Source organism: Stomoxys calcitrans, chromosome 2, assembly GCF_963082655.1.
Source record: "Stomoxys calcitrans chromosome 2, idStoCalc2.1, whole genome shotgun sequence".
Lineage (NCBI taxonomy): Eukaryota > Metazoa > Arthropoda > Insecta > Diptera > Muscidae > Stomoxys > Stomoxys calcitrans.
This window is the reverse complement of record NC_081553.1, coordinates 159,347,142-159,359,222: the sequence shown is the minus strand read 5'-3', so window position 1 is coordinate 159,359,222 and position 12,081 is coordinate 159,347,142. Positions and strand designations below refer to the sequence as shown.

Genomic DNA, 12,081 nt, shown 5'->3' with positions numbered 1-12,081 from the left:
GGTCTAGGCAGTCAATGTACAGCCGATTGTACGTACCGGATTGACCTGTCTGTCTTGCACTGGATAGGACTGAACTAGGTCGCATCAAATTGGCACACAGAGTTCACCACAATTATTATACATCAGCTGAGCTTTAAACAATACCTGTCTTACGACATCCTATACGATACGTAACCAATATTTAGTGTTTTGGTTTATAATGTTGATCTGGCAATACTATATGTGCGACGAAAAGCAAAATGGTTGTTCTTTATTCTGAAGGAGGTGGACAAATATAATATAAAGAATAATTACAACTTTGAGAGCATAGAAAACAAAAAAGAAATTGCAAAATATTTTCATTTTAAACATATTAAGGAGGTATGGCTAATTTTGAAATTTAAAAATAATCTAAATTTAAAGGTTTTCTTCTGTGCAATACAGGAAAGTTCGCTGAATTATACAGCAAATGTCATCAGGCGTGTCAGATCAGGTATTTTCTGATTTTGTTGTGTATTTGCTGATGCAGGACACATAAGTTTCATTGTGCTAATAACTATTCAATTCGTTCCATTAACCTCCACTTTTGTATTAAAATATTTCAGATGAAAATACCCGGAAATACAGGTAATATATAATATACGAATTATTGCTTTATACTCATTACTGTTTTGACGCACATACACATCATATGTAATAAATTTCTCCGGTTTGTGACTTGGACATAACTGCGGATGAACAAGACTGATTTTTTTGGCACGTTAACGCTCTACTATAACTTTCTTTAAATTACTTCTTTCAATTAGGAAAAAATGCTGACCGAAACGTACCATGGATCCCGCATGAGGATGAAGCATCAGCTTATGAAAATTTAGCTTCCCCAATAAACGAAGATAATTCTTCCGGTATGTATTAGTTTATAAAGATCATTATTTTATTTCTTTGCCCTCAATAATAGGATGTGAGAGTATACATACTTCATCATTCCGATTCTATATTCAAAATATTTGGTATATAAAGATATATTCATTTGATATCTTCCTGACATTGTTATCGATCTAGTAATGTCCGTTCGTCCGTCCGCCCATCTTTTGGAATACGCTAATATTCGAATGAGTAAAGCTAACAGCATGAAATTTTGCACAAAAACTTACGGATTTAGGCCGGTTTGGATTGTAAATGGAGCAAATCGCTCCATGTTTAGATATAGTTTCCATACCGACCGATTGCCAAATTTAACTTCCTCTGCTTGTAGACGATGCAATTCTTATGTTATAAGTTTTCCAACCAATTCATAACCTGATATAGGCTATATATTCGGCGGTCTCCCATTTCACTTCTTGCGCTGCTATCGCTGAGAGCCATGTGTATACTTTTTATGTTTCTGCTATTTGACATATAATTAAATAAAAATAGTCCAAGAACTTGACAATTGTGGTATATTATACTCTAAATGAGGGGACCATTACTTAATAGAAAAACGATATGCTTAAATGTAATCTTTAAAGTAAATTTTTTTTGTTTTCAGCTGCTAATCAAAATTCATCAATGCAGTTTCAGTATCCTCCATTTAATGCTAAAGAGGCGCAACAGTCGTCTTTTAATAACTACAAGTCTCGCAAGTCTTCAGCTCCATCCTCATCTTCAAACTACGGTAAGATTTTATCTTTAATATGATACATATGCTAGGCCTGCTACGAATTTCGGTTTAATTTTTTTCAAATAAAGTGCTTGACAATTTTATTAAGTTAGGTTTAAGTGGCGGTCTACCATCAGACTTAATTAGACATTTTCGTCCATTGTGATACCACAGGAACAGAAAAAGGAAGATGCTTTCTAGTTCCTACCGTCGCTTTAAAAAACAAAACAACTTGCGAATGTTCACATCAGCTAAATCAAACAGGTTCTAAAAAAAATGAGAACCTAAAGTGGAACTCCTTCTGACTGCTAGTGCGGGACACACAGAAGGTGTTCTATTGTCTCTTATTTTTCGATGTCCTCACAGCTTTTGCAAAAGTCGTTGCTGACAACTTTCAGTCTGTCAGCATGTTTTCCGATTAGACGCAATGACTGAGACGTCTGTTCTGGCCAGTGACAGCAAAGCGGTATACCTCTTAGAGTCTAGATAAGGGCACATAGTTTTGGAATGCTCACAGCCTCCTCTTTGTGACCATCTGTCATTCTTTGTCTTTCGAGCCTTATCCTGAAAACTTAGCTTACATGTCGCCGGAAGTATACCCATAGATTCCAGTTTCTTTGGAATGTGTAACGTAGTTCCTAGTATCGCAATCGTAGTTCTAATCGGTTCTATCAAGAATAGTGGTACAGTACTTTTTATCAAAAAGCGGCTCAGGGTGTAATTCACACTTGCCGGAACATCTAGGGCAACACAGTGTCCGTAGCCGCCACCTGACCAAAGAGAAAGCTCCCTTAACCTCATGACAGTGGTAGCAGCAATTTGTCCAGAGGCATTAGATATAGCAATAAATTCAGTGCATCAGATGGTGTCGTCCTCAGTGCGGCTTTGATGCACAAACAAGCCATCCTTTGGATCCGGTTGAGTACTTCAAATTCGTTCAAATAGGTACATTACTTTCAAACTAGAAGGTTTCACATTTTTTTAAACCCTCGAATAGTTCTTTGTTTTGAATAGAACTCAAGCTGGAGGCAAAGATTATGTTCTTATTGGAAATCTATTATTATCCTTTTGGGTTAATAATAAAGCAGTGCAATTTGTAAATAATATTTAACAGGAAAATTATATTTGAATGTTTAAAATAAGATGTCAGACAACAGAATGAAAAAAATAAGCATGACAAAATTCAATTACAATGTCATAGATAATGTGATTAAAAATTATTTCCATTTTATAAAGTGATTTATAACAAGTAGAACAATATTCCAACACCCCTTCTCAATTTATAAGATAGAAACTCAAATAAGTCCAATCATATTATTGAATTTCGTTATTTTTATACGATGTAGTGGCTTTGTTAGCAAATCTGCCAACATTTCGTTAGTTGGACATTATTCAAAGATTACTTCCTTAGATTGTTTAAGTTCTCGAACAAAATAATATTTCACATCAATGTGCTTCGTGCGTGGATTTATTTTCTCGGCATCTAATAGTTTGAGACAGCTTTGATTATCTTCTTTCATACAGATATCGTTAACTTGAAGTTTAAGATCTTTGAAAAGCATTCTCAGCCATATGAATTCTTGTGCAGCTTCAGCTAACGAAACAAATTCTGCTTCTGTTGAAGATAATGTGACATTTTTCTGCTTACGACTTGCATATGATAATGTGGCGCCCCCGAGTTGGAACACATAGCCACTAGTAGATTTTCTTCCATTAATATCTCCAGCAAAATCAGCATCAGCATATCCAATTAATTTAAAATTTTTGCAATCAAGACAAAGCTTTAAATTCTTCGTACCATTGATATATTTTAAGAGTCTTTTTACCTCATTCCATTCTGCTTTAGTGGGACATGCAACTTTTCGACTTAAAATTGATGTCGCGACAGTAATTTCGGGTCTAGTATTGTTTGACAAATATAGCAATGATCCAATTGCTCGTCTATATTGTTCATTGGACTCCATTTTGTTCGATTCATTTGAAATTTGATTTATATATCCAACATCTAAAGGAATTTTAGATGTTTTGGATTCTGTCATACTAAATGCATCCAAAATCTTTTGGATTCCAAGATACTGCTGTAAAGGACCCAGGTTATTAATTCTGAATTTTGAAGATATGTCTTTTACAGTGGATTCAATGACTTTCTCGTCTTTGTTAAAAATCAGAATGTCATCAACATAAACAAGTAAATATATAATATTGTCTAATTCCCCTTTTGTATATAGACAACAGTCAGCATCACCCCTTCTGAATCCTAAACTTAACAAAAATTCATTAAGTTTTTGATTCCAGCATCGGGCCGACTGTTTCAAGCCATAAATGCTTTTATTTAATTTGCATACCAAATTCTCATTTTTGGTAGTTTTGAATCCTTCGGGTTGTTTTAAATATATTTCGTTGTCCAAATCACCATTAAGAAATGCAGTTTTTACGTCAATATGATAAACCAGCATATTTTTGTGTGACGCTACGGATAACAGTGTCCGAAAAGTTGAGTGCTTCATGACTGGCGCAAAAACTTCATCATAATCATAGCCATATTTTTGCGAGAACACCTTTGCAACCAGCCTGGCTTTATACTTGAAACTTCCGTCAGCTAATGTTTTCACTTTGAAAATCCATTTACTTCCAACAGCTTTTCTACCCTTTGGTAGTTCAATCAACTCCCAAGTATTGTTTGCATACATAGATTGCATCTCCTCTTCCATGGCGCTATACCATTTTTCTCTATTTGAACATTGAATAGCTTCATGGTAAGTTTTCGGCTCAAATATCGAAGTTGCTGTACATGCATATCTTTCCGGTAGTTTACCTTTTGTAGTTCTTGACGATTTTCTTGGCGCATGCTCGATTTCATTACTTTCCAAAACATTATCCGTCGATGAATCTTCTGTCAAATTATTTTCTTGTATCTCATCAGTTTCGTCAGCTGTATCATAATCTTCAGTGTCATCTTGACTTGGTTCATCTGTTTCCCTGATGTTTTGCTGACCTGAATAAGATAATACTAGCGGAACCTCGTTACACTCCGGTATAACTTGACAAACTTCATCCAAAAATCGTACGTCCCTTGAAATTATAATTTTGTTTGTTTGTGGATCTAAAATTCGATAAGCTTTCGATTCCTCTGAAAATCCTACTAATATACCCTTCTTGGACACTTCATCAAATTTTTGACGAAAATTTTTGTTTATATGGTAGAAGGCTTCACTACCAAACATCCTTATATGCTCCATTGAAGGCTGTTTATTGAACCATTTTTCGTAAGGCGTTTTATTTACAGCTTTAGAGGGTAGTCGGTTTTGCAAATAATTAGCCGCATTAATAGCTTCAGCCCAGTACTTTACATGTAGTCCCACATGTATGAGCATTGTCCGAGCCATTTCAACCAAACTCCTGTTCTTTCGCTCAGCGACACCATTTTGTTCCGGTGTATAAGGGGCTGTGAATTGGTGAAATATACCTTTTGCTTTTCATGTACTGATCGAATCCTCGACTTTTGAATTCTCCATCTCTGTCAGTTCTTAGAATCTTAACCCGCTTTCCAAAAAAATTTTCAGTATACTCCACGAATTCTTTGATTTTCTCAAATGCTTGATCTTTACTTGCTAGAAAATACACCATACAGTACCTTGTATGATCATCAATCATAGTGAGAAAATATTTGTTTCCGCTTGGTGTTGTTTTCTGCATAGGTCCGCACAAATCAGCATGAACTAGATCTAAAACATCATTCGCTCTGTTTTGAGTAATTTTGGGAAATTCCTTTCTTGACACTTTTCCCTTCAAACACGATTCACAATTATCAGAACAATTGCAGGGTTTCAATTTGACATTTCCAATCAAATTTTCTTTAATTACGGACTTTAATGCAATAACGTCACGGTGACCGAATCTTCGATGAAATGTGTGAATACATTCAACTGCTTTACTGGTTGCAAAATTAGCATGTTGGTCCTGTTCCAGTACGTATAAGTTATTCACAAGCTTCGCAGTAACTATTATTTGTTTGTCATTAAAAATTTCACATTTATTTGCCTTAAATGTCACTCCTAAGCCTTTTTGGGTTAATTTGGAAACTGATAACAAATTACCTTCTAGTTCCGGAACATACAGCACATTTTTGATAGTCAATTTATTGCCACAGCAAATCAGAAATCCTTCACCTGATCCTTGGGCTTTGATTTTCTTACCATTTGCTAAATAAATATCCCCGTTGGTGTTGTCATCGTATTTCTCGAAAAATTCATAATTGCTGCTCATATGACAACTTGCACCTGAGTCTATATACCAAGAATCGTGACATAACTTTTCGCTTGAGTTTAAGCAAAATTCATTCGAGTTTGAATCCTCTGATGTCTTCTTTACGTTGTGTTGACTTTGCTTGGTATTGACTTGCTTTTTGATTTTACAGTGTCGTTTAAAATGACCTGTCTTACCGCAATTGAAACATTTCAACGTTGTCTTCGCCTTTGACTTTAGCGCTAGATTCGACAAACCAGATTCTTGATGTGCCTCCTGTCTGCGCTTGAATTCTTGAATCAGCTTTTCTTTGACGAGCTCTAATGCCAAATCTGCATCCGAACGGACTTCCAAAGCAGTAATAATTGAGTTATACTCATCCGGCAAGCTACCAAGCAAAAATGCTACCTGAAGATGATTCGCCAATGATTCTCCCAAACCATTTAATCTATCCACAGTATCCAGCATTTCAGAAATATGACTTTCCATATCTTGTCCAGATTTTAACTGCATTCGGCATAACTTCTTTAGCAACATTACCTTGTTCGATAGTGTTGATTTCTCATGGAACTTCCTCAATGTTTCCCAGTACTCCCTTGCAGTCTTCAGATTACGTAGATGTACTAACTGAGAGTCTTCCACCAACAAACCTATAGTAGCTCTAGCTTTGCCATACTTTGATATCCACGATGCTGGAGCATTGTCCGGTTTATCACAAGAGATTGTATCCCACAAATCCTCTTTCATCAGCAAAAGCTCCAATTTATACTTCCAGATCTGATAATTCTCTCCATTTAATTTTTTGATACAGGATTTTACATCTTCCATTTTAGACTCAATTTTCTTTGCAGTTCACAATTATTCACAAATTCTCTCGCTGCACTGGGCCCTTAACCTATTGGAAATCTATTATTATCCTTTTGGGTTAATAATAAAGCAGTGCAATTTGTAAATAATATTTAACAGGAAAATTATATTTGAATGTTTAAAATAAGATGTCAGACAACAGAATGAAAAAAAATAAGTATAACAAAATTCAATTACAATTTCATAGATAATGTGACTAAAAATTATTTCTATTTTATAAAGTGATTTATAACAAATAGAACAATATTCCAACAGTTCTTTAGGGTGTCCAAAAAAAAAACAAAGTATTTTTTTGAACCACAAACTCTTTGATTCCGACAGGCAAAATATGACATAGTATGGCGATCTATTAACGATGCTTTTCTTTTTAAGAAATCACAGCATAAAATTTGTATAAAAACAAAAAAAAAAACATTTATATGGAATTTGTTATAAAAACACAATCTGTACTCTGCGCCACACTGTAATTATATATAGGTCGACTCAGAAGTTCCTCCTGATTTGTCTCAGCCATTTCGTAAGTCATTTTGTTTTATAATCGAGGTGTATCATATATCACCTTTTTAGGCAAACGCTGCGAATTTTAGTAAAAATCGGTTCAGATTTAGATATTGCTCCTTACTTATAGGAACTTAGTTACTACAACTTTCAACCGATTTGCATGAAATGAAATGGTATGAAATTTTGTTGTTGTTGTTTTAGCAGTTTGTTTTGTTCTATCTTTCGTCTGCATGTTTCTGTCAAAACCCAGGAACTCTGCGACTAAGATGGGGTGCGTCCACAGGGATGTGGGTCTGGCTGGGCAGTTAAACAGGTGACGGGTATCGTGCGGTCCCTGGTTACCATTGGGACATACATCTTGCACGCCGGCATCAATCCTTGCTCTGAAGGAGTTGAGGCAGCAGTAACTGCCGGATCGTAATTGAGCCAGAACGACAGGTCGATGGTTAGAATTATGGGGAGTTAGTCTGATCCCAATGATATGACGGCTTGCCAGGATACGTCACTCAGGAGATCAGGGGATGCAATGGAAATGTCTGGCGAGCTGCTGCACCTTGTCGTTATCCTAGTGGGGGCATCCCCATTTACCGTGTAAAACTTGGAGCCTTCAATCTGCTCTGCCAAAGCTTTGCCTCGCTGGTCGTTTTAAAAGGTAGAAATCCAAAAAACTTGATGCGCAGTCCCCTTATCATTGAACTTTAACTTTATTTGGACTGAACTCATTGATATAAGAGAAGTACCCCCAGTTCCTTATTGGAATGTTAGTGGGAAATTTAGTAGTTAGTAGTCCATCAATCCCGGCACGGACCAGAAGCATGCGGAGAAGGCATCCTGGGATTCGCCTCTCCCATGACGAAAAAACGTCGAACACGTACACAGAGTCAGCAGCCGTTGCCGATGAAGAATTTTATCGGTTCAATCCGGTGAGTACAGCCGGCTGCCGTGGGATTGTTACATTTTAATAAAAATATAAGTTATATCATGTCATACATATCATAAAAATACTATGTTATCATTGAGATTTTGTAGTGTCTCAAAAAATATTCGCGAAAAGTAATTTTTGAAATTTGACTTTATGAAAGATATTGTAGAAAAGATTGTGAAGACTGAGGTAACAATCAAGAAGCTTTAATGGTAGAAGCAAAGAAATTTTTCAAGCAAAGTGTGGACTTGTAAAACACATCCAACACTTTGCCTTGTTTTATAAGTTAGCACTAATTCAAATGTTCGCATAATAAATGCAACCTATCTTTTACAAGAGGTTTGGTCATCATATCAACAAGTTGATTTTCTGTAGATATTTGTGACATAAAGACTTTGCCTTCAGTAACCTTCTTCCTGATGAAGAAATGTTTTATTGAAATATGCTTAGTCATGCGATGAAATTTCGGATTTAGTGCCCGGCGAAGAGCTGCAGTGTTATCAATATAAGGGAAAGGAGCTTCTTTTAAAAGATTAATTTCCTTATATAACTTTTACTTGCAGTTATTATTTCAGATCAACGGTTGATGTTGAAACAATTTTCTATCGTTGACTTAACCATGACATAGAAGTTGCTAAAATAACTGAAGTTGATCTACCAATTGTTTACCTTCTCTTCGATATTTCAGACAGTTGCTGAAAGTTCCAGATATATATCTAAATACTCTCTTCATTTTCATAATGTCGTCATACTAAGAGGGCTTTAAATTCATAGATAGATAACCCACAATATAGGCAAGATCAGGCCTTGTTCCAAGCATTAGGTACATTAAGGCTCCAACTGCGTGTCTATAGATGATGTATGTGGTTGCTTTCTCATCTTTATATGGGGTTCCAGATTTTTCCATTGGCGTTGACACAGATTTAAATTCCATAAAGTTGAATCTTCTTAGAATTCGTATTGCATACACTTCTTGGTTAACTCTGATATAATCATTATTATTCACAATTTCAAGTCTAATAAAGTAATTGACTTCTTTTGTAGTAATTTTGAATTCAATGTTTAATTCTTCTAAAAATCATCTAGGTTCGTGACTCGACGTCCTCGCGTTAGCACCACACCACCGGATCTCCGCCTGCAGGACCGTATTATGGTCAGGCAGTCTAAAAGTAATGCCAGTCCCTGGGTTCTCAATGTACACCCCCAGGCCCACTCTGTCCTCTAGCTTTGATCCATCCGTGTAACATGATGGCAATACTAGGGTTCCGTCAATCCAAGACTGCTGCTGGCTGCAGTGCCTCGCACTCGACCTCAAGGTTCATCTAAGGTATCCGATCGGAAACCTCTTCACTTCCTTCCAGGTATCGTCGCCTCGATTATACCGCGTTGGTATGAGCTGCTCCCATCCTCAATCCATTCTTCCATCGCCTATAGTCTCATAGCCGCAGTGGCAGGCTCACACTTAATCTGTATGTCAATGGGTCGGATATCTAGAATAGTCTCCAGTGCCCTAGTTGGTGTGATCCTCATCGCTCTGCCTATACCAAGACAACATTTTTTCTGAACTTGTTGTATGGTCCTTATGTTTCACTTTTTCTCCATAGCAGTCTACCAAACTACTGAGGTGTATGTAAGTATTGGTCTAATCAAGCTTCTGTAGAGCCAGTGGACTATCCTCGGATTCAGACCCCATTTCGAGCCTACGGTCCGTTTATATAGCTCAACATCTGTGAGCCTTCATAGTACGCTCCTGAATGTGACACTTCCAATTCAGTTTCCTGTCCAAGATCACGCCTAAGTATTTGAACTTGTCGGATATCAAAATCTTTTTATTGAGGAAATTTGCCTACCTTTGTCTTCCTCGTGAACTGGCATATTTCAGTCTTCTATGGGTTAACATTGAGACCTCTGGGTCTAGCCCTATCATGTGCCATATGCAAGATCCTTTCGGCCCTTCTGCATAGCTGGTTTGGATCCTTAGAAGTAATATAACATCGTCTGCGAAGCAGACGGGTCCAAACCCCTCCTCAGTCAGCATCCGTAATAGGTCATTTATGGTGGTCACCCATAGGAGTGGCGATAAACTGCCCCTCTGTGGCTTGCTTTGTGCCACTTTCTCCCTTATATTTATGTCATGGGACACACAATTTATCCACCTGTTCCTTAGCATATGGTTTATCCAGTCTCTAAGGATCGGGTCCACCCGGTACTGGTCTAAGGATTGGATCAGTGTGTCGGTCCTCGATGTCAATGCCTACCGCCAGTGTGTACGTTTTGGCATCGAAGGATTTTTCTATTTTATGCACTACCTCGTGCAGGGCAGTCTCCACCAACCTTCCCTTGACATAGGCATGCTGTTTGAATGTGAACAGTTCTATGGATGTCCTACTCTTTATCATGGTGTCCACAATACGTTCAATGGTTTTGAGTAGAAAAGACATAAGGCTTAAAAGTCTGTAGGCCCTTGCTGTCTCATAACGGGCTTGGGTATAAATACCACTCTTGCCTCCTGCCAGGGTTTCGGAATATAGGCAAGTCCCAGGCACGCTGTAAAAATATTGGCCAGGTGGGGCGCCAGATAGTCTGGCTCCTTCTGTAGTAACGCCAGAAATATTCCACCAGGTCTGAGTGACTTAAATAATTTAAAGCTCCCCAAGGATTCCTTCACCATAAATTCCGTAATTATAAACCTTCGATCAACGTCATTATTCCAAGATTTCGGTGTCTCCGTTAGTCCCTTCATATCCTGTGGAAAATGGGTTTTCATCAAAAGCCTCAACACGCCCCCCGTTGTCTCTGCTCTCACTCCCATATCGTCTACTAAAGTTTCAGTTTGGAGATGGGTGTTTGAGAGAAACTTATTTTATCTTGACTGCGTCATTAATGTTATCGACCTGTTCGCAGAAAAGCTTCCAGATGGCAGGTTTTGGCGCTCTGGTAATATCATTGTATTCCTTGAGCCACACATCACAATAAACTTCCGCTTTTTTATGACGTGCACTGTTAACAAGTCTGCGGACCTCATTCTCAATATTGCGAATTTCTCCGCTCATCCAGGGTTTTTCTTGGGCTGATTTCCTTACCGAAGAGGACAACTATCTTCGAAGGACACCACCAGTGCAGTCGCAATCCTGCTGACATTTTCGTCAATGTCTTCTATGCTTGGACAATCTAAAATATCTTGCCCAAGTCTTCTTCTGAGTAGCCTTTCGAATTTTGTCCATTTAGTTTTCAACTTATTCCGGAAGCATACCGGATTCGGTGCTGGCCGTGCTATTCTAAACCCAATGTAGCGATGGTCAGAGAAAGAGTGTTCCATGTAGACCCTTCAATCCAGAAGCTCATCGATTAGATTTTTCGAACATATCGTCACATCTAATACCTCTTCCCAAATCCTATTAACAAAGGTGTTACCAATATTAAATGTTATTAGGTCGTTGGTATTCAAGAACTCTGCCGGGGCCCCGCTTATTAGTATTGGTACTACCCCACGAAATGTGATGGGAGTTCTCATCGCACCTCGTTTCCTGTCTGTTTTGCTTTCCTCACCAGCCGTTGCAGCTCCGACGTTGGTGGCGGTGTCGGAGAGTCGAAACGCAGATAAAGTGATGCCAGGTATGCTCTATCGTCTTCCTGTCTCACCACTGTTGAATCCGACGTTCCCTTTTAGTAAATACGCTGCCCGTGCTATTCTAAACCTAATGTATCACATCTATTAGATTTTCCGAACATATCGTCATATCCAATACCTCCTCCCTAATCCTATTAACAAAGGTAGCGGTGTTACGAATATTAAGTGTTATTAGGTCGTTGGTATTCAAGAACTCTGCCGGGGCCCCGCTTATTAGTATTGGTACTACCCCACGAAATGTGGTGAGAGTTCGCCCTATTAGTACCTCGTTTCCTGCCTGTTTTGCTTTCCACACCA

General features: G+C 37.9%; 1 protein-coding gene across 3 annotated transcripts in view; it reads left to right on the top strand.

The window, feature by feature from the left end:
* The first annotated feature begins 233 nt into the window (after positions 1 to 233).
* Positions 234 to 12,081, top strand: part of LOC106091648 (YTH domain-containing family protein) — a 61,597-nt gene continuing 49,749 nt past the window's right edge. For all 3 annotated transcript variants that reach the window (XM_013258238.2, XM_013258239.2, XM_013258240.2), the window contains exons 1-5: positions 234 to 360; positions 424 to 472; positions 585 to 606; positions 786 to 884; positions 1,508 to 1,633. In XM_013258238.2, the coding sequence (XP_013113692.2) occupies positions 449 to 472; positions 585 to 606; positions 786 to 884; positions 1,508 to 1,633 (271 nt within the window). In that variant the 5' untranslated portion in view covers positions 234 to 360; positions 424 to 448. The remainder of the gene's footprint in view (positions 361 to 423; positions 473 to 584; positions 607 to 785; positions 885 to 1,507; positions 1,634 to 12,081) is intronic.